The sequence below is a fragment of the Eretmochelys imbricata genome, chromosome 5 (genome assembly GCF_965152235.1).
Source record: "Eretmochelys imbricata isolate rEreImb1 chromosome 5, rEreImb1.hap1, whole genome shotgun sequence".
Taxonomy (NCBI): Eukaryota; Metazoa; Chordata; order Testudines; family Cheloniidae; genus Eretmochelys; species Eretmochelys imbricata.
Genome location: NC_135576.1, coordinates 99,514,150 through 99,539,770, shown reverse-complemented (window position 1 = coordinate 99,539,770; position 25,621 = coordinate 99,514,150). Strand labels below are relative to the sequence as shown.

The 25,621-nt window shown below is 40.7% G+C and overlaps 1 protein-coding gene across 1 annotated transcript in view; it reads right to left on the bottom strand.

Annotated features, from left to right (window-relative positions):
- Nucleotides 1-9,799: 9,799 nt before the first annotated feature.
- APBA1 (amyloid beta precursor protein binding family A member 1) overlaps nt 9,800-25,621 on the bottom strand; it is a 49,614-nt gene continuing 33,792 nt past the window's right edge. The window contains exons 5-12 of the mRNA XM_077816411.1: nt 24,442-24,474; nt 23,255-23,341; nt 22,627-22,812; nt 18,408-18,587; nt 16,221-16,433; nt 11,164-11,283; nt 10,309-10,449; nt 9,800-9,871 (exon numbers count right to left, since the gene is read on the bottom strand). Of these exons, the coding sequence (XP_077672537.1) occupies nt 9,800-9,871; nt 10,309-10,449; nt 11,164-11,283; nt 16,221-16,433; nt 18,408-18,587; nt 22,627-22,812; nt 23,255-23,341; nt 24,442-24,474 (1,032 nt within the window). The remainder of the gene's footprint in view (nt 9,872-10,308; nt 10,450-11,163; nt 11,284-16,220; nt 16,434-18,407; nt 18,588-22,626; nt 22,813-23,254; nt 23,342-24,441; nt 24,475-25,621) is intronic.

Here is a 25,621-nt window from a genome sequence, read left to right as displayed (position 1 = left end):
AAAAGAGGTGAGCTACAGCTAGAGAGAATAAAGAGTCAAAGGGACACTTGAGATAAGAAGGCTGGATCAGCTGCTTGTTTCTCTTTCTCAGGTTTCAGATGTGACATTCATTTAACTACCTTTGCAGAAATTCTAAAATACTCATGGATTTCAAGAGCTCCAAACTGTCCAACAGCTAACTTCAATCATACAGTTCTGCCCCATCATTAGCTGCCAGATGAAGTACTAAGTGAAGAGAGATCAATGTTTATCACCTTAGATTTTTTGTATCCTATCTTTACTACTGCATATGGGCCAAGAGGAGGAAACAGTGCAACTGTTGGCATAGAGAAAAACTTCAAGAAGAGATTAGTAGGTTTTTGGGTTTTTTAAAACTTTTTCCAGGCGATGGTTATACAAACCTTGCATATGCTGAACTTCATTTTATGAGTCTGATCTGAATCTGCCAATGCCGCCTTGCTTTAAACTCTCCCAGACCAGGCTTCTGTAACCACAGTTAATAGCTCTTTTGAGTTTAAGAAAGTTAACCTCATACACACATTTTTCTTATAGTCTGGCTGAAGCTACAGATGGGCCTCTCTGTGACCACAAGGGGGCATTCATTGAAGTGGTCAAATCAGTGCCCTTTTCAGAATTGGAGCAGTTTTCCTCAACATTTCTGCAAAATCAAAATGAAAAAAAAAAAAAAACAAAAAAAAAAACCCCCAAAACCAACCGAACAAAAACTACAATCCCCCTTCTCAGCCTCCCAATAAAATAAAGCAGCAGTTGGAAAAATGGGCATTTGTTTGGGTGAGGGTGTAATTGGATGCTATATTTACAGAGAAACGTTTCAGCTATTCAAGTGGGTATGGCCTCCTCTTCTCCTCCTTCCACCTGAGGGGGACGGAGAGATCTAGAATGCCCCTTCTCCCCAGATTTTCCCACTCCCATAGGAAGGAGCAGAAAGCCCTGTCAGCACTGACTCACCTCTGCACTCCACAAACAGAGTGAGAATAAATGCAAAGGAGGCGATGATCTCCTTGGCTTCTCCCCTTAGCTGGCGAGGCAGAGGCATTTGTCTCAGTTCCTTAGATGTGAAGGGGGAGTAACAAAATGCCCTTCCCCCAAGGACTGAAGTGGAGGGAATACAAGGAACATGGCGAGACAAGGAAAAGAGCAACAATAAAAGGGGAGGGGAGAAAAAGAGAGGAAAAGTGGAGAAAGGCCAAGGAAGGGTACAGCTAGGCAGGGATCAGGGAGTATTGGAATGAGAAAGAAGATGGGAACTGGCAGAAAAACCACACACACCTTAACGTTCAGCACTCGCCTGAGCCATGTGTAACATACCTCACCTGAGCTAGTAACAGCCGGACCTGGCTGTGCATTAAGGTATATTAAAGAGAACACATCTCTTGTATGACAGAGGACCTGTAGTCAGGCCAAATGTGGTGCAAACTCTGACCTGCTAGTAGCAGCCCTGCAACCTACTGTGGACCAGGCATGCATGACATGGTCAGAAAAAACTGTAGTCTAATGCAACTGTACACTACAGAAAAGCAATGGAACCAAGGGAAACAAAGGGTGTTGAATACTGAGATAGAGTCCCCCAGTTACCCTAGGCAGTAAGGAAAAAAGGGCTAAAGAGCCACTAAGGAGCTAACTGTGGCTACACAAATATTAAAAACAGACTACAAATAATTGTTCTCTTTAGCCCACACACTCCTGCAGCATCGTGACTGCAAGATGCATCACCCCTGGGAATTATACCAGCATGTTAGGGTAATCCTGCTGTTTTGATGGACCCCATTTGGGCTTCAGTTAGGGTCTGCTCCTGCAGTCAGTTTGTCCTATTGAGTTCAGTAAGAGCAGGCCCTTATCGCACCATGGCAGATGCCTCCCAGGAGTTCTGTTGGGGCAAGGGGAAGTGGGGGTGGGCTTCTGACATCTTCATGGTTGCCTCTGACCAAGCATAACAGACTACTTCACTTTACTGAGTGAACCCTGACAATCTACTCAGCCCGGTACAAGAAACAAACAGAGACAGCCCCTGTCCTGTGAGGAGAATGCAAAATGTCAGTACAACTTACATTTACATTTTACGCCCTTGCACCCCTTAGCTTGGGTTGCTGCTACCTAAACAGCCAGTTCCGCAATGCGGCAGCTAGTGGCCAAAAGGTGAAAGCTGCAAGCTAGGCCGTCTATTGCAGCCTTTGCTGCACAAGACCAACCTTGCCATAGCACTTTCGAGAGTCCTTAGTGCTACACTAGCCAGACGACATATGGCTCATTCCCTACGTGCACAACAGCATCCCAGCACAATTCAGCTTACATGGTAAGGACTAATGTGATTAGCACTAGAAAGAGAGAGAACTGAAGTTAAATTCAGAGAGCCCAGGGTAATAACATATTTTTAATAGCTTTAAAACATCCCAGTGCAAGACAGGAGGAGAACATAAGAGTTTTGGTGCTGAAGTAAATAAAAAAAACCTACCCAAAATATTCTTGTTATGACAAAAGATCTTTCATGTATCAGTGTTGCAGCTCAGAAAGGGAGACGGTGTGCTGCAGGAAGTAGTGCAGAGGACTGGGAGTCAGGGGATTCTACTACTAACTCTCTGTGTGACCTTGGGTAAATTGCTTCACCTCTCTCTCCTGCAATTTCCCCATCTGCAGCAAGGTGCTCAAATAGGAGTATTCCAGTGATGAGTACAGCATAAAGGTTATTGCAGAGACAGAACAGAAATATTAGGACAAATCATTCATGCATAGTTTGGCAGAGTCTGAGAGGAAGCATTTTTATAGACATTGGGTTTCACTATTCCAAATGAGGAATTTGGGAGATATGGGTGGTTCCCAGAAAAGGAGTTGTATTAGGTTGTCAACGAAGCTGACTGAGACAGGGGTGTCCACAAAAGACAGAGGAACTGATTTTTCCCATTTGCAGTGGAAGTATAGTATAGAGGCACAAGAGTTAAGGTTGAATTGAGTTTTACACTTCGAGCAGCACTGAAACCCTTTATACCTTTCATACATAACAATGTATCTTCCCCCAAGTGTACGGCACTTGCAGTCTGTGCATTGAGTGTATTTTCTAAGAATTTACAAGTATAGTTGTTAATGAGTTAAAATGGGTCCTTTTATCTCCTATCAGCCTAGACCAGTGGTTCTCAAAATTTTTTTTTTTTCCGCAGATCACTTAAAAATTGCTGAGGGTCTCAGCGGCCCACTTAATGATCTTTCCAAATGTGGTTTGTACCATTAGCTATTGTAAAGTGCTTTGGATAAAAGTACTATATAAAAACCCCAATAATAATAAACTTTTTTTGTTCTACAAATAAAAGCACACAACTCATATTTTAATATCAGTAGTCTTACCTTTCTAATGCGATGGATGTGCCCTCTCCCCCCTGCTGCGGCAGCCCCCGGACTGGGAACGAAGGGGGTCTCTCCCTCACTCCCCTGCTGCGGCAGCCCCCGAGCTGGGGCTGGGAAGGAGGGGGGTCTCTCCCCCACCACAGCAGCCACAGAGCTGAGGCTGGGAAGGAGGGCCATCTCTCCCCAGCAGCTGCAGCCCTGGAGCTAGGGAAAGACGCCTCTTTCTCTGGCTGCCGCAGCCCTGCACATCCCAAATTCCCCCACCCCCTCTTCTCACCCCACTGCCCCCTCCCACCTGCCCCCTATTCTTCCCAAGGCCACTACCTCACCTTACATGTGCATCTTCTCCAGGGTCCAGGCACCTAATTAGTGGAGCCATGCCTGCGCGGCTCCACTAGTTAGGTGGTGGCCCTTCATTCTCTCATGTGCGGCCACCCAGGGACACACCTTAGAGGAAACTATCCGCAGACCACCTGAATGGAGCTCGTGGACCACTGGTGGTCCGCGGACCACACTTCGAGAACCTCTGGCCTAGGGCATTGCCATCTTCCCTGAGGGCAGCCCACAGCCTAAGTTCAATTGAGAATAAGAAATCGTGGCCATTTTGAAAGAGGGCAGTTCTTTTTGAGTTTCTCTGAAAGAAGAGATTTTATGTGGAACAAGAAAAATTCTAAAGTGTCTTTAAAAATCAACATTACTCTGGGAGTATGAACACTAAAACAGATTAATCATACAGTTATTGCAACTGCGTCACTATAACGGCATCAAGGGTCTTGGGTGCCTAACTGTGCATTTCTATACGTTACATGTTTACGTTTCTTTTAAGTTTAACTTTAACTCTGAATTTCTGGGTTTATAACGCTTGTGTTTGGGATAATGACAGCAGGTCTGGAATGTATTTTTCCCTAAATTACTGAAATATACTCTCAACCTCAATCCAGTTTTATACCTTTTGCCTTTGAATAAAAGAGATTTTTTTATATGGGACTGTTGCTAGTGGAAATGGAATTTGGATGGCATGCAACTAAAAAAGTAACAACATAAAGATGCCTGCAAAGGACGTAAAAGGTGCAAGATCCAAGTTTTTCCAGCAGAAAATTAATAAAAAGATTAGAGAAAGCTACAGAAGTTCCAAAACCTGGCAACAACTCACCTGATGAGTTTCAGAGCAGCACTGATGGTTATAAATGCTGGCCATTGTAAGGAGGCTTGAATACAATGGCTCTAGTAGATGGCTCTTGGCTTCAGAATAACAAAAACCTCAGTGAAGTAGAATACTATGTGAAATGAGATCATTTCAATCTGTCCTTCAGTCCATGAGAAGTAAATACTCTTACCGGGAACGTTGGCTGTCCGATTCTTTGGTTTCTTAGGAAGCACTGTCTTTCTCCAGAAGAGTCAGACAGCTTCATGGATAATCTCTTTATACATAATCCTATTTGCGGCAGAACAATCTTATCAGTAGCCCACTCTGCAGTCAACAAAAATTCCTTGGATCCCTCACATGAATGACTCTCAGCTGCACATAAATAGATGATGACCTAATAAAGTTGCTGGTCTCTCCTGAAATCAATGAAGTCTGTTTTCTACAGCCCTTGCAGTATCTCAAAAGGAACAAGTACTATCTGCAGAGGATGCCTATCCACAAACAAGTCAAGCAGCCTGCACGCCTACTTGTGTCAGGTATAAAAGTGAAATGTATTCCTAACTCTGTAAACTGGCCCTTTGCAACTCGTATGTAAAAATCATGAGATATCATACTAGCAAGTTAATGAGGTTTAGGAATATTAAATAACACTGTGAGCTTTCAATTTTACAACTTAAAGGAAATGTTCCTTCGCTTCCAGTAACAAAATATGTATAGTCACAAACCAAAAAAATCTTTATTATGATGGATTTAAGTTTGTAAATATCAATGTTTTTAAAAAAAGGATTCATGCATCCGATGAAGTGAGCTGTAGCTCACGAAAGCTTATGCTCAAATAAATTTGTTAGTCTCTAAAGTGCCACAAGTCCTCCTTTTCTTTTTGTGGATACAGACTAACACGGCTGCTACTCTGAAACCTGTCATTAGAAAGTTGTAATTTGACTAAATATAGCCTGGAAGTATGCCATGTCTTAGCTCTGCTCTTTTGTCACACCCATCCTCCTTTTACTGGTGGGAGATTACTCTTGCTCCAATTGTCACACAAAAGAAAAGTAAATGTTCCCCCCCTTGCATATGTGAACTAAAATACTGTTTTGTTATATGATATAACCAGCAGGCTCCCTTCCGTCCTATATCAGGTACAGTGGTATCTCAGGCTCATCTAGATTGTTGCAAGGTATTGGAATGTCTGTCACCTGTGTCGGATGTACATAGTAAAAACTGACTGCTAGCTTGGGTGAGGCCTCTGACCACAGCAGAGAGGGTGAATAAGATAAAGAGTGGGATCTCCAGTCCACAGAGTAGTGGACGGGGGAAGAAATCTTCTGTGGCCCATATGAGGAGGGTAACGTGAGGTGTTGTGGCCTATATCCAGGTAAAGGCAAGGTTAGACTTTCACATTAACATTAGTGAATCAATGTCTGAAGTTGCAAAGTCAATTTTTCTTCTACAGTCTCTCTGGTGTATAATACTTCTGCAGATTCAAGTTCTCATTAGAATTTGTTACCCACAAAAAGTTCTTTGAAGACTTAGGGCTTGTCTACATTTAAAATGCTACAGCGGCACAGATGTGTCACTGTAGCTCTTCAGTGTAGACACTACCTGTGCTGACTGGATTCTCCTGTCATCAGCATGGGTAATCCACCTTCCATCGAACTAGTGTTGTCTACACAGGGATTTAGGTCACCTTAACTACACTGCTCAGGGGTGGGGCTCAAGCACTCCCCCCAAAAATATTCATTCAATATTGGTGATCACATCAGCAAACTCTCAGACCTGCCCAATTTGTTTTTGTTTTTTATTGTTGCAAATCTTACCGACAGTAGCGCTCCATTAAATAAAGGAATGTAGCACAGTAAATACATCACAACAAAACAGCTGGCTAAAAAAAAAAAAAAAAAAATCAATCAAACCACTGGAGCTGCGTTACAGACAGAGGGTCAGAGACCTGTGACAAAAAAAGTCAGAGGAATTACATTCAATAGATGTGCAGTATCAACATTCCAGGCTCACATATATTTATATATATATTTATATTTATATATAGAGATCAAGTTTAGTGTTTACAAAGAACAATATTGTTACAAATACAATACTATACTTTTCCCAACGCTTTACAATAATTTCTATTCACCCTCTTTACAGAACAATAGTAAAACTTCATATTCTAAGTACTGTGCTAAATATATACAAGAAATCTCACCCACACCATCTTCATAAACAGATTTAATTTAGAAAATTAAAAAAAAAATCTGCATTCAAGAAATACAAACCAAGCCTTAAATTATAAACAGATTCAAACGAGTAAGTGTGAAACCTACCAATAAAAAAATAAAAGGACATTTCATCCTTAATGTAAACACTGAAAAGTTAGTAATATTGTACTAAACAGTGAAGGGACAGCTTTGCAGGACCTTCATGGAAGAGAAGGAATGTAAAATGGTAGGTTATTCCTTTCAACCCATGGACAGTTTCACTCATCTAAAATACTAACATAAACAGCTGGTCTAACATCTTTTAAACATCAATGGAAAAAACAACAGACTACAGAGGTGTCAACTCTCCCTTTTGAGTTCACTGTATTTCTGAAACTCGCTTTCCCTTTCCAGACTAAGCTCCTGGGGCTGTTTACATTAGGAGCGCATACTCTGTCTGTCTGTCCGTCCGTCCCTGTTCAGAAATCACAATGCATCTGTTGTAATAGAACAATTCACATTCTCCGTGAGGCCCCAATCTGGCACTCACATGTGCAGTCCCAATGAAGTCAATGGGTCATTCAGGTGCCTAAAGTTAAGCACACATGCGTTTGCAGGATAGGGCCCTTAGTTTCTAAGGATCAGTCACTGTTACAGCCCTATAGTCATTTGCATACTGAGGGCTTGGTCCATCTTCCGCTGAAGTCGATGGAAAGATTCCTCAATGGGAGTTGACTAGAGCCACAAAAGCAGAAAATTAATATGGGAGTTAAAGTTGGGAACCAGCATTGTGGTAAGTATGTCTGCAAGAGTAGCTTTCCACACAGGTAATTTATGGAAAGGCTGCACTGTATATAATCTTCTAAATGACACGTGGTATATATCATATTTACTTATATTACTATACATATGGGAAGTTATGAAAAAAAATTGTTCCTATGACCTTTATAAACCAGATGCCTGACAATAAAAACTCTACTCACAAGTAATTCACAATCTATTTGCATCTGTCTGATGGCAGAGTAAATACTAATCTGGATTAACACCACCATGCCCTTGTAAAGTTTGTTATTCCACAGATTGGGATTTGATTACCTAACAACAAGAACTGCTGTACGTCAAATAATTGTACAGTACTCATATTCATTTACTACAACAGCTTACTCACCATTCCACTATCTCCCTCAAATAGTTCCAGTATTTGCTGCCAGTTGAAATAAAAAGTTTATCTTCTTTCTCTCCACTCAGTCCATTGTTTTTGAAGGGAAAATTGGGCCCCTGATCACAAATGGAACTAAGTGATCAGACAAAGGCAGAGTTTTCACAGCTCACTTATTAACGGAAATGCACACACGTATATCTAATCTATGAAATCTCTGGAGACAATTCCAAACATCATCTCCAGTCTGCAACCACAGTGCTTATATTGCACAGTCCATCCCTCATTAAATGAGAGACTGATGTTAATGGCCATCACCCTCCCGCCCCTCCCCCCCCCAAAAAAAGAATGAGATTTTTGTTTTGTCCTGCTCCAGTATTTTCATCACATTAAATCTTTGTGTCATAATAAGATACAGCAAAAGCTGCTACTTTTGATAAATTTAAAGGCATCCGACTGGTCTAAATTCACAGTTATATATGAGTTTAAATGTGAGTACACAGGACTAATGGAACACAACTACTGTACATGAATAGAGAGGTCTCTCTTTCTGGAAAGAGGAGCGTCACTACTACTATTACTATCTTCTTCCCCTGCTCCCCCAGCTCCACTCTCCAAAATTTATAGACCACGCAAATCCTTGATGTCATGCACCCCACCACAACGTTTTTGAACCCTCTTCTTCATTGTACAAGTACATAAAAACCCTTTAATGTCCTACAAATGGAGAACCATCGATTAACTTTTATATATATACACTTTACAAATAAATTAATTTCTCCTCATTCCCATCCGACCTCCCCCACTGTTATCCAGATCATGAGCAAAAGAAAAAAAAAAAAGTAATTAAAAGTAAACAGTCTTTGGACCAAAGATATGTTAATACTGGCTCAGAGTAATAAAACTACTTACAACTGTATGTAGACCTATTTTTGTTCAAATTTCATAAATATCAAGCACATAGTTTTAAATATATATATATACACACACACACACACCCCCCACACTCACCAATGAGAAATTGTGTATTTAAGAGTTTTAAAAATTTAGATTTTCAGCAAAAGCCCCCAAAATATAATTCCTGCTGTATATTTACAGGCCACTTAACATTCTCCTACCTCTGAGTAGGGAGGGGGATAGAAAAGATGTCCTACATCTAAAAATGAAGAAAGATTTTTTGGGTGGGGAAAAAAAGACCCTCATACCTGCGTGACCAAATGGTGAAAGTACCCCCTCTAGTATGTGCTAGCGAGGACAATGACACACTTACGCATTTCAGCAACATACAAACCACCTTTGAGGTTACATGATCCTGAAGAATCAACATTAAAGACAATTAAAAGGTGTGCATTTGAATTATGAGTTTTACCACAACATCACTTACTCATTAACTCATTCTTCATAGGCTTTTAACATCTCCTTTAGGGCAAAACTATCCCCTTGGTTCTCTGCTCTCCCTGTGTATGTTGAACTCTTTCTTGGTAATGTTACGCTCAGTGCACACAGAGAGAAAAAAGTATAATGGAGTCAAAAATCTTCTATGTGGAGTCCAAGAGGAGAAGTTTACCCTGTGGTTTGATCTGTTTGTAAAGCAAGCTTTCTAATTTAGCAATAGTTAATGTATTTGTGTTGTCGAGTGATGGCCATAGAAATACGACTGATGACGGAGCTTGAAGAAGTGCAATCAGTCCTTTGTTAAACTAGCTGTGAATAACTAATTTTTCTATTCTGTGAGGAATTACATAAAGCTTAACTTGTAAAAAGATGCAACAAAAAAAGTCTAATGGAAATTTTTTTCCCTGTACACAGCAAAATGTTGGAGAGAGAGAGAAGAGAGAGAGAGAGAGATGTCTCTGCAGACACAAAAATGCAGTACTAGAAACACAACCACTGACGAGGAGAAACATCCTCCATGCATGTTGTGAAGGTGAGGTATCGGCCTCAGATGTAAACTGGCTGCTCCTGAGCAGTCAACAATCTGTACATGGCCGCTGGCATGGTCTTCATATGAATCTGCGTGGAAACAAAACAAATCAGTCAATGCTCCTCATACACATGATGCAACGCTTTGGAAATAAAAGGGTTTGTGTGCTTTCATGCTTAGAAGGTATGTATGTGTAAGGGAGAAAGTGGCCCAAGAGAGGAGAAGGAAGTAGCTGCAGTGACATAGTACAGGGGAAAGATGTAACCAGTGAGTTTTCATGCCTCTGCTAAGGTTTATTGCAGCGCAATGCTGAGAGGTGTTGAGTTCTTGCAAACCTTGCTTAGGTTAACAGAAACTGTGGGCACTCAGCACCTCTCACGCAGGCTTTCTATTAGAAACTATGAAATCACTTTAACAATAAAGCCTGGTTTATCCTTTTCTCATTTACAGTATTTATATTTGGATGGTGGTAGGCAGCGAGAGGCAATGGTGCTGAAATGTGTAATATCATCCATCCAGTTCCTACCTCACCAACAGCATTTGAGAGAATGTGAACGATCTTTTCATGGGGTGTTGCTACAACGCTCTGTCCGTTGATTTCAATGATCCGATGGCCCACTCGTACTCCTCCTCGCTCTGCTATACCTCCTCTCATAAGGCTACAGATCTTGAAAGGAACGGACAAAGTTACCAATGCTAAGAATGTTAAATTGTAAAACAACAGAGGTTTGTTCACAAATGACAAACTCAACATTTAAATAAACAAGTCTCCAAAGTGTAAAAGAGTTCTTTTTTAAAATACAGTGAAACACAAATCAGGGTAAAATGGACTAGAGTAACTGTTACAAAGTCAGTACTCGGCTTATAAAACATAATGAACACCACCTCCTCTAGGTGCACAAAAAACAAACAAAATAATTTGGCCATTGAAAATTACTAGTATTAACCCTTTGGACACTGGCATTTTGAAAATTTAGGAGATTGCATAGGTCCATAGTCTCTAAAGGGTTTAGAATATATGCCTTTGACTTTCGCTGATTGTAAAGAAGACTCTTTCTTATAAGACCTTTAATGGCTCAGTTAGATATACAACTACTGTAGCCTGTGAACAACTTGCCCCTTTTGGTTCTTTAGCTTAAAATATCTCTCCTATTCCTACGGTTGACTTTATACTCTAATATGACAAAGTATCTTTTCCTGCTTTTGACTTGGAAAGGAGAATCAGCCATAGGGGAGGTAATCAATTTTCTGATAAGCCAGTTTTTATGTCTTACAGTCAGAACGTGTGCATAGCCGTTGATGAGCCGAGAAGTTTGCAAAAAAATTTCACAGCTATAAAAAGCATCACAGTAGAAACCCAAGGATTGGGAAAGCTACTTACAATCCCATTCTGTACACTGAAACCCAGCTGATATCGGAGGTCAGGTCTTCTGATCAAGACAGTGGTTACTGGAGGACATCTCACTATATTCAGTTTAATCCGGGCCTGGTTTTTCAAACCCTTTAAAAAAAATATATATACACCATGACAACTATGGGTGCAGGCGGGCTGAAACAGCTGAAAACTGGCACTGAAATAAAACAATAGTTTGAATGCTAACTTGGAAATAATACTGAACAAGCAGTTTGCTATGTATTCATCATTACAAAGTAGGATTCCTAATAAGTACCAGATACAAGCAATATGACAACCTGTTAACTGAATGATGCAATGTCAACCTCTAGTTGTCAACATTTTGACATGGTCATTTTAAACTGCCAAGAAATTAGATTCCTCTGGGCAATTTCTTTATTTTGGAACACAGAACGTTGTTCTACAGAAAGCTCAGGGGGGTGGGGGGGGTGAGAGAAGTAGGTCTGTGCAATTAAGCTGAAAACTGTCACATATTTTGTTGTAAAAATAAAGTCTTAAATATGCACTTAAAATGGCTGCAAACAGGTACCTTTCCTGGATATGCGCATTCAATTCTGTAATGCAAAAGGCAGAACTTACTTAAGTCCTGCTCATTGAATGCTTGTATAAGCAACACTCAGAGACTCCCTCATTCTAAACTGAGAATATCACATTCAACCTGCAATCTTGGTTAACCACAACAAAGCACTATCAAAATAGAAGATGACTGCATATGTCTGACCCTTACATGGTTTGAAGTTCTCACCACTCTTTCCTATAGACCAACCCACCTAATCTTCTCTTTCTCCCAGAGTTAAAGTATCTTTTTTTTCCTGTAAAGTGTCCAGAACGGAACATACATTTCTCTACACTAGAATACTGTGTAAACATCCAGGCAACACACAGACAACCTCCAACAATCACAATTCCCCCCCAAAAAAGAAGAGCTATGTTAATGCCTGAGAAACTTGTGGCTACTTTTAACATTCCAGTATCTGTCTGATTTACTCAAAGAGTAAAATCCTGGTCCCATTAAAGTCAATGGAAGCTTTGCAATTGAATTCAATGGAACTAGGGTGTTACTCATAGTCTGAAAAGATTTCCTGATCTGTATAGGGAGTTATACTAAAGTTCTCAAGCTTTCAAATGTTTTTTTCTTGCTGATTTTGTAGGTCCTCTCTCTACAAGACCCAGTACTTGAGTGTCTGTGCCATTCTGCTGGTGCAAATAGCTTTGGAACAACCCCAGAGTGCATGGCAGTCCATTACCAAGCAAGTAGAGAAGCCAAAAATGAGGAGGAAATCTTCATTCACCTATCTGTAGGGGGAAAAGGTTGAAGTGGCGTGGGATAGCAGGGGAAGGGAGGGAGGACAAATCTGAACTGAATCAACCAGCTTCCCTTCAGCGACCAGGTTAGTTTGGAAGTCAGTCCATGCCTTTGTTCTAATACAGAAGATGCCCGAAGCCAACCTGCTAAGTCTAAGACGTTTTTGTTAATTGATCCTTATTGATCTACAGACATAACCCACTGTTCTTTTTAAGGGGAAGTAACCAAGGTATCCCTGTTGGGCTAATGGTGTTCATACTTACTGTTTCTACTAGTATGCAGATGCAATCAAGTGCTATTTAAAACGGCCTCTTAAACTTCTCTCTCTTTTAATGGAGGAAAGAAACTGGCTATATTAAATTTGATTCTAAGTAAGGAAGGGGGTGCTTACTTGGGAGCTTATGTTAAGTACAGATCCATTCAACCCTCTCACCCACCGCCACAAGAGGGTCTATTTGCCTGACAACTATGTCTAACTGCCTATTTATATTTATGGCAGTTGTATGCACCCACTCAGGGGTGGGAGGACAAACCGTGAGGAAAGAGTGCCAAAGCATTTCATTTCTTTGGTCTCTGCATAGCACTGCACTCAGCATGGCTTGTTAATCAAGGCAACACAGGCTGGCTATAAGTGAGCACGCTGCTTTGGGAACCAAAGCAAATGAGATTATGAAGTGAGAAGAGGCAGTTCCACAGCCAGCTGGCTCTCAGCAAAACACAAGGCCCACTGTATTTTTTGCTCTACTTCATTCCATTTACTTCCATGTATTTTATTTACTGTCTGTGATGCATACACTAATCACAATCAGTGATCATCGACATACCATAGGGCAATCGGCCTTTATGGACTACATACACAGAAACAAGCAAATAGTAAGTATCCAGTTTGCATTCACTTGTGGCAAGTATGTGTGTTTGCAACTCCAAGTGTGCACTGCACACGTATTTTTGTATGCTCCTTTTTAAAAGAAAGAAACACGGGCTCCTAGTGAGCAATTTCTAAATTTTACAGAAATAATGCAACCCTTAAACATAGTCAGTTCATAATATTTTATATGTTGGGAATCCATGCCAATAGCAATAGAAAAAGTGCTATACTAAATTAGTCCAGGGGTCCATGCACACCAGATGCTTGAGAAAAAGGTGAAAGCAACATAAAACATGGAATAGCCATTCCAAACAGGAAGTTTCTTCCTAATCCCGTCAGTTAGCACTTAGTTTATGGTTGATTAGTATGAAGGTTTGGATCCCTCATTTAAAAAAAAAAATCCTCTATAATATAATTGTGAGTATTCTCATTATTCACATAAACATCCAATTTTTTGTACAGTAGCCTGGTTCATAGCATGCTAAGGAATTTTTGCAATGGTAAGATCTTTGCACATTCTCTGAATATCTATTTTGGTCGATAATATACATACTGCTGGCCATTAATCTTGTCCTTCCAAGGAGAAGATGACCCATACGTTTGCAATGCTTTAGAGCAATCTAGCTGGATCCGTTCATACATTAGTTCTGAATCACATGCAATATATATAATATACATCTTTTTTTGCATGTGATTCAGAACTGATGTATGAACAGCTCCAGATAAGTTTGCTGAAAAGAACTGCAATCTATGGGTCATCGTCTCATTGGAAGGACAAGATTAATGGCCAGCAGTCCCCATGACAACAGCCAAATGTGGCAACAAAAACGGGACTGAAGCATGTGTGTCAGAATGAGATCTCCATAGCAACGAGATAGTGGCGGTGCTCTTGTTGGAGAAGCAACCAGGGGGATTCTCAAGACACCATCGCAGCCGTCCATTTGGAAGGACTCTGGAAGAGGAGGAGTGCGCTGAAGCAGACATTCTGTATGCCAGGCCTGCAAATAATTACACTTTTGGAAATAACTGGTGTGGGATGGGGAACAAGCAGAATAAAAGTGAGAACAGTAAGAGGTCTGGTAACGAAATAGCTGGTTCAGGTTGGTGTAAATGGAATTCCTTAACAATTGCACCTCTCTATGCCAGCTACAGACCCTTGCCCTCAAGGTAGGAATTTAGCCCCAGGAAACACAAGGCTATTTTTGGTGTCACCCCCTTTCCTTTCAGGTGGGAGGAGACTTAGTTTTCAGCTGTGATCTCCTTAGTTGCCGCAACATCAGCAGAGGCTAAATCAAGCCCTGGCTTCCATCTTGGTGAGATCCTCTAATTTTGCGCTTCCAGAGCGAAGGATGCAGACAGTTTCTGTTGCTCCAATCTTCCTCCATCTGCAGGTTAGATCTTCAATCTGAAAGCGTCATGAATATGCCAGCATAATCCTGGGCTGAATTTGTCCTAATCATTAAGAAACAGTCTGAGCTTGGAATATGTAATTACATTTAAAGAGGGCCTGGATAAAGGGAATAAAGCAGCTATAACATCAAGTTTCTAGGTATCCAAGGTAAAAAGCAACAGAAAGTTGATTTATTAGACATACGTTTTTTTCAGGAAACCAGGCTGCTTTTACCACGGTTTGACTGTATTACACTCAGACAAGGAGTAATGGTCAGAACACATTAAATGTTCACGTGCTAGACTGTGTATTTTCAGATACACATATTTTAAATCTTTGTAGCAATTTTTTAGTTCAAGCGCTAAGAAACCAACCACAAATTTTGGAAGGGGCACACAGACATTTATTTTGTGAACTACTAGACAAAATAATTTTATTTCAAAACAATCTAAAGAAAATCTCCTGGCAAGAACTCAGCAAAAAGGAGTATAAATCCAACTTTACTCTGCATTTTGCTGGGTTGTTTTACAGAAGAATTTATCGATGTCAGATGTACCATTTCAGTATGTGACCTACAAACCATGTGGTGCAGCAAGTTGTACGGTAGCTATTTGTTTCAATTTAGTTGTGCCTATGACATTCTCAATGGATGCAGCGTTTTCTTTCCATGAAACAGAAATCATTAAATACCCGTTCTCTTATAAATTGCAGCTACTCCAGAAGTTCTTCTTTTCCACTTGACATGCCTGCTTTTTGCAATCACATACTCATGTAAATTAGAGGAAACTTGTCCCAATTAAATGTCCCATAGCGTTACTAGGTTTAAATAAAAATGTACACTTCAAAATATTCACAAGTTAATGCCATAATCATGTAGAAGACAAACATGTTTTACAGTTTAAAAATATAAATTATCCAATTACTACATTTGTTTTATCAGTCTTAGCACTCTGGGTCAAATTCAAAGATCCTTTTCTTCAGTCCTTACTGAAGCTAGGCTCCAGTTGACCTCAATGGAAGTTTTGCTCAAGACTGAGATATGGCTTCAAGATCTGGCCCTTTTTCTCTGAATAGTTTTGCACTTTGTGAATGATGAAACACAAAGTAAGGCCAGGGTGGCAAAGATGGTCTTGTGATTAAGGCCCAGGACTGTGGTGGAGCCAAGCTTCTATTCTCAGCTCACCATAGACATCTTGTGTGAACTTATGCAAGTCAAAGCTCTGCATTTTCATTTCACCCTCTGTAAAATGGGGATGATATTAATATTTCCCACCTCACAGGGGCCTACAAGGCTTTATTAATTAGACTTTGCAAAGTGCTTTGAGATCATCGGATACAAATTGCTATACAAATGCAAATTATGAGTGTTTTTAGAGAACGTCTTTAATATACATCTTTATTGTCTTCCACTATTCCCATACAGTTTTTAAATGTGTAACATTTAAGAACATTCCCTGTACCTTTATAATACTCTGGCACGTTGAGAGTGGTAAGCCGACTAAGCTGGTACCATTAATTGACATGATCTGATCTCCTATGTTCAGCTTTCCCGACTTCTCTGCTGGTCCTCCATGCATCATGTTGGCTATAATAACTGTGGGCAAGATGGATCCCCAGCCAGATTCCACAATCACGACACCTAGAATTTCTCCCTTTTGCTTTTCAATGTAAACCTGAATTAGGAGATAGAAATATCGTTTCAAACTGATATTATTCTCGGCTACAGAATACAGCCTGTGTGGACACATACATAAATATCAGGGGTGGGCAAACTACAGCCCAGGGGCTGCATCCGGCCCTTCAGACATTATAATCCAGCCCTTGAGTTCCCATCAGGGAGAGGGGCTTGTCCCACTCCAGCTAGGGAACAGGGTCGGGGGCTTGCCCCGCTCTGCATGTGCCATGGCTCCACGCGGCTCCCGGAAGCAGTGGCATGTCCCTCCTCTGGCTCCTATGCATAGGAGCAGCCAGGGGGCTCCGCACACTGCCCCCACCCCAAGCACTGCTTCCGCAGCTCCCTTTGGCAGGGAACTACAGCCAATGGGAGTTGCAGGGGCGGCACCTACGGACAGGGCAGTGCGCAGAGCCGCCTGGCTGCGCCTCCACATAGGAGCCAGAGTCGGAACATGCTGCTGCTTCTGGGAACTGCTTGAGGTAAGTGCCACCAGGAGCCTGCAACCTGACCCTCTCCCACACTCCAACCCTGTGCCCCAGCCTTGATCTCCCTCCTGCCCGCCAAACCCCTCGGTCCCAGCCCGGAACACCCTCATGCACCCCCAACCCCTCATCTCCAGCCCCATCCCAGAGCATGCACCCCCAGCCAGAACTCTCTGCCCCCCTCACACACCCCAACCCTCTGCCCCAGCCCAGAGCCCCCTCCCACATCCTGAATTCCTCATTTCTGGTTCCACCCCAGAGCCCGCTCCCCCAGCCAGAGCCCTCATCCCCCTTCCGTACCCCAACCCCCAATTTTGTGAGCATTCATGGCCCACCACACAATTTCCATACCCAGATGTGGCCCTCGGGTCAAAAAGTTTGCCTACCCCTGATAACACAGACACCAATTCAGAAACACACACAACCTCTTTGTTTCTTTCTCACTCCAAGGCAAAAACAATGAAACAGATGTGTTAACAAATTTCTAATTTATTTCTAGCATGAAATAAGTCAACATATTAATGATCAGCTAGTTACTCACCCCTCCAGCAGAACCTGCAGTGACTCAACCCTCTGGCATGCTGCAGCAGCCTATTCCCCACCATGGCCCAGATCAGATAGCCCCAAGGCACAGGTATTTCAGCTTCACAGCAAGTTAGTCAAGCCTGCCCTTGATCCGATCCTATCCCTGTGCTGGTTCCTGCCCCCTGCTTTATCCATGCCCTGTCCTGAGGCTGCTCCAGCTCGCTCCTGACCCTGCTCTAGCCCTGCCCCCGACTCCTGACCCCCAGGTCCCTGGACTGACTCCACCCAGCTTCAATCTTTGACCTGCTTCCTGATTCTGAGTACGATCCTGATTTGGCTTGTCTATGGACTCTGACCCATGGACTGTCTTCAGTTTCAGTGCTGTCCTCAGCTCTTTCCCGACCCTACGACCAGCTTCGACCACCACTCCAGCCACGTAGACCCCAGGGCCTCACAGGAGGTGGTGGTGATGGGGTGGTGCAGGCAGGACTACAACAGTGAGAATGTGCTGGAGACTGGATTACATACCCTATACACTGCAATGGTACACTGGTTCATCTTTATTAATAAAACAAGCAAAAAAATATACTGCTTTAAAACAAACCTGGAGACAAATGCGTTCACCAACCCTAATGTCTCCATAAAACGTATGTTATTTGTTAAATCAACAGCTTGTTTTAAGTTCCTTTTACTGATGTGCAGTGTCCCACATATTTGAAAATTGTCTGGTAAAACAGCACAAAACAGATGGCAAATCACTGTAACACTGATGAACTGACGGGTCCCCTGTTCACTCTTCAAACAGAATTGCCACTGAGTATCTTACCGGGGAGAAGAGTGCTCTAGGCTGATCTGAAGAAAGTCATTTATGGGAAACGCTAATGGCTTTCTAATTGCTCCCAGTATTAGCTTGCATTTGGGACAGACCAGCCTAATGCTACTATAATCAGAAGACTGGGACATACGTCTTTGCAGTTTTCAGACTTGGAAAAGTGAATGAGGTCATCATTGTACATGTCTTGGGTGTTGAGCAGGTCACTGTACTCCTTCTGGCTTAGGTCTTCTGGATTTATTCCATTTGCCCTCAGGAATTCCTGGTAGGCCACACTAAATGCTTGACCTATGGATTGTGCAATCAGCTGTGCCTGCAGCAGTTCCCCCCAAAAGGAAAGGAAAATATCAAATACATAGCATTGCTGATGGTCTTGTTCGCTGACGCTTGAAGTTATGATCATGCTGTAAACAGTTCCCCCATATTAATAAGCCACTTCAATCAATTCCAGTTTTTTTTCCTTTAATATCATTTATAACACTAAAGACCAGGTTCCAACTTGTCCTGTATTAGTTTATTTTGATTTCTGTGTGAAAAAAAAGAACCTCTATCCCAAGCTCTAGGCACTGGACAAAAATTACGCACACACACACACACACAAAAGCAACAACAAAAAATCCACAACAATCTTATCCTCGACCTATACGATTATTTAATTCAGCAAAGCAAGCTGTTACAACTTTAAAGGAAGAGTAGTGGGCCTTCCTTTCACTGATGAGAACTGCTGAAGTAAACACAAAGAAATCCTTCCTTCATTGTTTGACAGTTAGGCTGGAGAACAAGAACACTATATTACATTAGCTGTCTTGGATGCCTATTGGGTAACACAGGGCACAATAACTGGGCTCTCTGCCCTTTAGCCACAAGCAGTATCATCATTCTCTTACAAGCCAGCATTACATGAACACACCTATAGGAAAAATATGACTCTTAAAAGAATATTTGTTCCTCTTTTTTTCTTTTGAAGTCACCCTGTTTATATTTGTATCTGCTACCTATTATCCATCTGATAAAGACTGACTATATTAAACTACTCTCAAACTGGTGCAGATCTCATTGATGACAACAGATGATCACTGGCACTTAAGAGGATGTGGTCACAATTACACACGCGTGCGCACACAAGTATGTTGGGCCACATTTTCATAAGAGTTCAACTCTCATTTAAGCACCAAAATAAATGGATAGATTTTGGGCACTGAGCTCTTTTGAAAATCTGGCCCCAACTGTAGATGCTGAGTAGCTGGGAATCTAGCACTGAGATCTTTTGAAAATTTGTTCCATTATCAATAATTTAGTCTCCATTGCTTAAAATATCTTATTAGAAACTCAAAAATAAACTCTTTCCCTATCGATTGTCCTTTTCCATTTAAGTATTTAATTCCCCATCTTCCTGTGTTTAATGGAGCTGAAATTAAAACACCACTTTAATTGTTTGGGCACAGAGTTCGTAGACCATAGTACTATAAATTTGGAAGAAATTATGTTAGTTAATTGCTCCTGCAGAAGCAGCAGAAAGAGTCACATAGTTTCTTGTGATTATTGCTTGAACATGTCAGTCTCTCTAGGATTTGCACGTTATATTCCTCAACAGATTAGGGCAATTTAAAGGAGGGACAAGTTTTGGCCAGCATCCCAGTGTTTGATGATGTAATGATTGCCAGTTAGCTGTTGGGTAGAATAAGATCATTCTAAAACTAAACGCTTATGGGGCTACCTAACTGTCCTTCTGGAGAAGAGAAAATGAGATTATAATACACACAAACAGACACAAGATTAAGATAATATACCCTGTGGAGCGTCAGGGCTCTTTACTTCTAATAGATAAAGTTACGATTTTTTGCTAGCTCTGTATTTTTTCCAATTTATTTTGAATTCTTAATCAGAACTTTTGCAGAACGGTTGAAATAATGTCATGTAACCCAAAACCATTGATCATGTCTCCTCAAATGTCTCAAAATACTGTCAGACCACCTGACTGACTGACTGCTGATATGTTTTTCATCTCCTGACAGTTAGGACTTCCCAAGCCAACATATACTCATGGGGGGATGATCATGATCTGCATAAATGTGACTTAATTAAACCTCATTAGGTGACACTTGTGACTTCAGAAGGGGAGTGCCCCATTCTGATTTGCCAACAAACTCCTAAAAAGTAGCTCTAAGGGGTAGCAGCCAGCCTGGTCATCACCACCTTCATAAGCTGAAGGAAAAGAAAAATTGCTTCTGTCCTCTTGCCATGTGATGCCACCATGCCTGATAAAGAGACCTATGCTTCCTCTGCCCTCAGTTGGTCAATGTGGGCTACAAATCTAGAAATGATCTGCATAAATGTGACTTAATTAAACCTCATTAGGTGACACTTGTGACTTCAGAAGGGGAGTGCCCCATTCTGATTTGCCAACAAACTCCTAAAAAGTAGCTCTAAGGGGTAGCAGCCAGCCTGGTCATCACCACCTTCATAAGCTGAAGGAAAAGAAAAATTGCTTCTGTCCTCTTGCCATGTGATGCCACCATGCCTGATAAAGAGACCTATGCTTCCTCTGCCCTCAGTTGGTCAATGTGGGCTACAAATCTAGAAATGCTCAACATCTATGTTTTTGACATCTATAAGCAAGCAGCCTATAACCAGCCAGCAAGTCCAATTGACAACCAGATGAGCAGAGAAAGCCACTGACTGAACTTTTTTCAACCATATACCAGTTTCCTGGAGTTGAAGCAAATCACAAGAGTCACAACAGCCATCCTGTATAAGTATCACCTTTGTTTGTTTTTCTTTTTCCGATTTTCATTAGTAGAGGAATGCCTCTACCTCAGCATTCTTGCACTTGTCTTTCTTTTTAACTCTAGCAGGTGACTGGTAGCAGGTCTGTGCATGTGGACAGAACCCACAGAATTTATCTGAGAGTGGTGCCTATGGAATAGTTTCTCAAAGACCTAAAAACAGACCTTGGTTTAAATAACTTCGCTGTCTAAAAGATCTCACACACATACATTTTATGGGTTGGGAGGTGTTATTTTCACCTAAATGTAACCAGCTGTGTTATTCTGAATTGTTTTGGAAAGTCTCTATAAACCTATGTTCAGGGGGCAGGGAAAATAAATAGATCATCACCTAACCACTCATCATTTGGGCAGGCTACGTTTACTAGCAGAAGAGCTGTAGTCTAAACATTAATTTCAATGTAGGAGTGATCTGACCCTCCCTGTAGCAGTCATCTGACTGAAATAAGTTTATCAGTTGCCACTGAAATTGAAAATACCTTATTATTCTGCAGGCTGACAGCTAAACAAGATATGCTGACTTCCCATATTCCTAGATAAAGTTCACAAAAACATTATCTTATTCAGTATTAACATGACAACAAGATTAATTTATTATTTGATATTAATAAATTTTATTTTAAATTTGATTTGCCCATGTGTTTAATTTTATTTTACATTTTTTCTTTAGTTATTTAGCATAGTTAAAAAAATTACATAAAATTGGAGAATTGTGTGGACTGATGTATCTTCCCCAGATGTTAGGGCCTAGAACAGCGAGGACGCAATGGTAGATAACAGAGACAACTTAGTATGCCACCTAGTGGTGGACCACAGAACCTGCCTTCTACAGTCCTCACAGTGTCATGAACCCAGTTTAATTGGCTAACTTAAAATGGGTTTACAGATGCTTTGCATCTTTCAAAGCAGCGTAAAGCACAATGTTGACTCTGGTCCTGAATCTACAAGTTCAACTGAGATTTTCATAAATTGAATAAGTACGGACAAGGTATATACCCTGCCACTACAGGTGTCTGCTTGGAGGTATCTGCATGCAGGCCACTTCAGAAGTATACATATATTACATCACTGACTGGGTTTCCTAAAATGCTTTCAGCGTATCCTTCCAACTGAAGCATCCTCAAGGACAAGAAAGGCCTAGCTGCATAATCCTTATGACATGCATTTATGATCCTAGCAGCAATGTTCATGGGTGCAAGTCCCCCCGGAAACAAGTTACTGTGACGGATGCTGACTCTCAGGGGCAGATCCTCAGCTGGTGAAACTAGCTGTGACAGCAGCCAATATTTGCCCTACAATGTCTGTTAAAGGTATTACATTAAGAACAAAACTAAAACACATAAAATGAAAATCTGTGTTTCTAAATGCAGTTTCTTATTTAATAATGACAACCAACCAAAAAGGACCCAATATGCAAAAGGCAGAAAAGTGCCTCTTTTTAGATGAATTCTTTTTATGTAACTAAAAATCAAACAGGACCATCAACCACAGACTTCAATCCTATCCTGACAAATGGGTATCATATTCTCAAGCATAACAAAGTAACGAAATAAAATAGCTCCTTACATCCTCAGATTCAAAGACATGGCAAATCATTTTGTATTGCCTCTTCCCATCCTGAGAGGGGTGAGATGCCTCCACATTGTCCTGGGAATTAGATCGAGGCATTCGCCGCCGAGCCATCAGCACAACGATATTTCCTATATCAGCAATGTAGGAAATGGTCCTCAGAGGATGATCCATCATAGTTTCCTGAGGAAGAGAAATCCTGAGATCAGTGCTCGCTTTGAGCAAATGCTTAGCATGCTTTTGGCATCATGTAAATAGATACTAACAATGTAAGAACAACTGGCAGGTGTCAGTTCCACCAAATGAACTGAAATTCCCATTAAGAAAAAATTAATGGCTATTATATTTACTGGGTAAAAGAACTCCAAATACAAAGACCCAGATCAGAGGGTTTGAACATGCACTACAAGGAGGATTAAGGACTTGGAATTAGCTACCTCAGCCAAACTGTCTAAGCATTATAGTGAAAAATATCTGAGAGACACTGAGAACAGACATATTAATGGCACTAGACTATCTGAAATGCTGTACTGTGATACCTTTCAATAACAGTTCAATAGAGAGTGAACCACTACTACAATATTGACAAGATCCAACCCTGACAAGGGCACATCTTTGCCTATACCTGTGTGTCTGCATTCAACACTTTTATTCTCTGCGTAGAGATAAAGAGGTCCACCTCAGTCATGGGCTGAGATTCACCTTCTGGGGCCTGCAAATAAAATGGATTAGAGTCAGCAAATGCATCAGAGAACAGCCTTAATAATGATGTTAGATCACAAACAGGGGCGCATCAAGACACAGTCACCAGAACAGCAATGCAAAACAGAGTATTAAATTGCAGAAGCTAAAGATAAACACAAAGATATGGAAACTATATATAGGGATGAAAGTGTGTTAGATTCAGTATTATTTATAAAACTGTTAATTCCATTCAAACTCCCTACCCTCTTTCTGATCAAATGAAGTTATAACCCACTGCAGCATGAACTGTATAATCATTCCATGGAAATCAAAATGATTTTCATTTTAACATGAATGCCATATTAAAAAAGGCTTTTCGCATGAGCAATGTACAGGACTAAGGGCAATTCTTGCCTGCAGGATTTCTACAGGATTCTAATTATTACAGTGACTGCTCAGGCTAGTGAGAAAAAATGTACACATCAGGTGCAGATTAAGCAATTATAATGCAGTTCTGGTAAGAGGGTCTTTATGGTCAGACAACAGAATATTAAAGCACTAACCCACTCCAGAAGATGTACATTTGTAAACATATAGAGCAAATGCTTGCACTTTAAAATGCATCAGATTTGTTCCACGACACCTAAGAACTCCATGAACAAAATTGACTCATATTTTAGTAATCTCAATGTATAAAGTGAGTGTACATATGTAAACTTTTTTTTTTGCATCCAGCAATTTGACACATTTGTAAGTTAACCAAAAATAGTCTTTAGAAAGGGATAAAATAAGTCATTTCTTTTTAATATGCCATTTTATAGAATTAAAACCTTTACCATGTCATTCCTGTTTAGTTGGTAGGTATTTCTGGGTTCGGTCTGTTTACATTTGATAAATCCAATATTTACCCTCATTCTAACATGAAATGGCTAATGATAAGCAACAAAAAATGGCCAACCAGGCAACTGATCTTTGGGAAATGTCAACTTGTGTGGTGACTCTGAAATAAACCTGAACAAAAACTTGCTGGATGCAGAAAATAAAAACACAAAATCAAAAGTAAGAAAGGCAAAAAATAGAATAAAAATAAACAGGCATAACATCAAGCTGATGGAGGTTGTACTGCACCTTCTTCCTGCTTTTGGCTAATTTCTGGGCCATCTGCTTAGCATGGAATAAACAGAGATAGGAGAATGGTTAGAGAAGAATTTGCAGAGACTCAAGTCAAGCAGGGATCTACACACTAATGTCCAGGATTTGTCTAGTAACTGGTCTAGGTTAGTCTCTGGTTGGATTTCTCTCTTTCGTTCTGGTTAAAAAAAAGAGTTTCACGTTTAACACAATAGGTTTTAAAAAGTAAACCTGCACCAGAAAAGAGAGAGAAAGAATAAGGATTACTTTTATTTAATTTAAAAAAAAAAGACAGTTTAAAAACATAGGGCAAGATTCTGCTCTCATTTACATTCGTACAAATCACTCGTCTCTCTTTTCAAATCACTGGAGTAACACAAGTGCAGAACTGGTATAAGTGAGAGAAGAATCAGAGCCTTAATATTCAAACTCTCTCAGATCTTAAGGTCTTAGATTCAGGTTACTTAACAATTTTGCATGTAAGCACAGACTTATAAAGGGAAAAAATGTCAAAAATGTTAAATGATCCTAAAAAACCCAAAATGACAAAAATATTTAATTAAACAACCAATCTGTCCCAATGCATACACACCCATGTGCTTACTAAGATTAGACTCAGGCATTTGGGGACCACAATTCCCCATGCCAATTGCACAAGGACATTTTCCATGCCTCTCGCATATACCCAAACATCTTCCCTGGGTAGGGGTGCGTACTCTCCAGATGATCCACCTGTAAATGGGCTGCTGTCGTGGAGCTTTTTACTGAATTACTATGTAAGTGTTCAATATCAAAAGAGATTCTATCGGCTACCAATGAGAGACAGCGATAATCATAATTCTTGTCACTCCATTATCAAGCACTTATAAATCTTCTGCAAATAACTCCGGATGTAGTTTAAAAAAAAAATCCACAGACTCTGGTGACTTATCTTGTGGACTTGCTTATTGGACAAGTATGATACTCACCTTGCTGGCAGACTTCCATTTTAGTTCCAGTAGTAACATGTAATTAACTTAATGTGTGTGCTGTGTGGTCTATTATGCCAGGCTTTATCTATAAATACATTACTAATAGCTATTAGGCCCACAGAACAGGAACTTGGAATCACAGATGCACTGAACATTTGTCACTGGTGCTCACACATTAACTCTGCAGGTTGTGCTTTAAACCAATC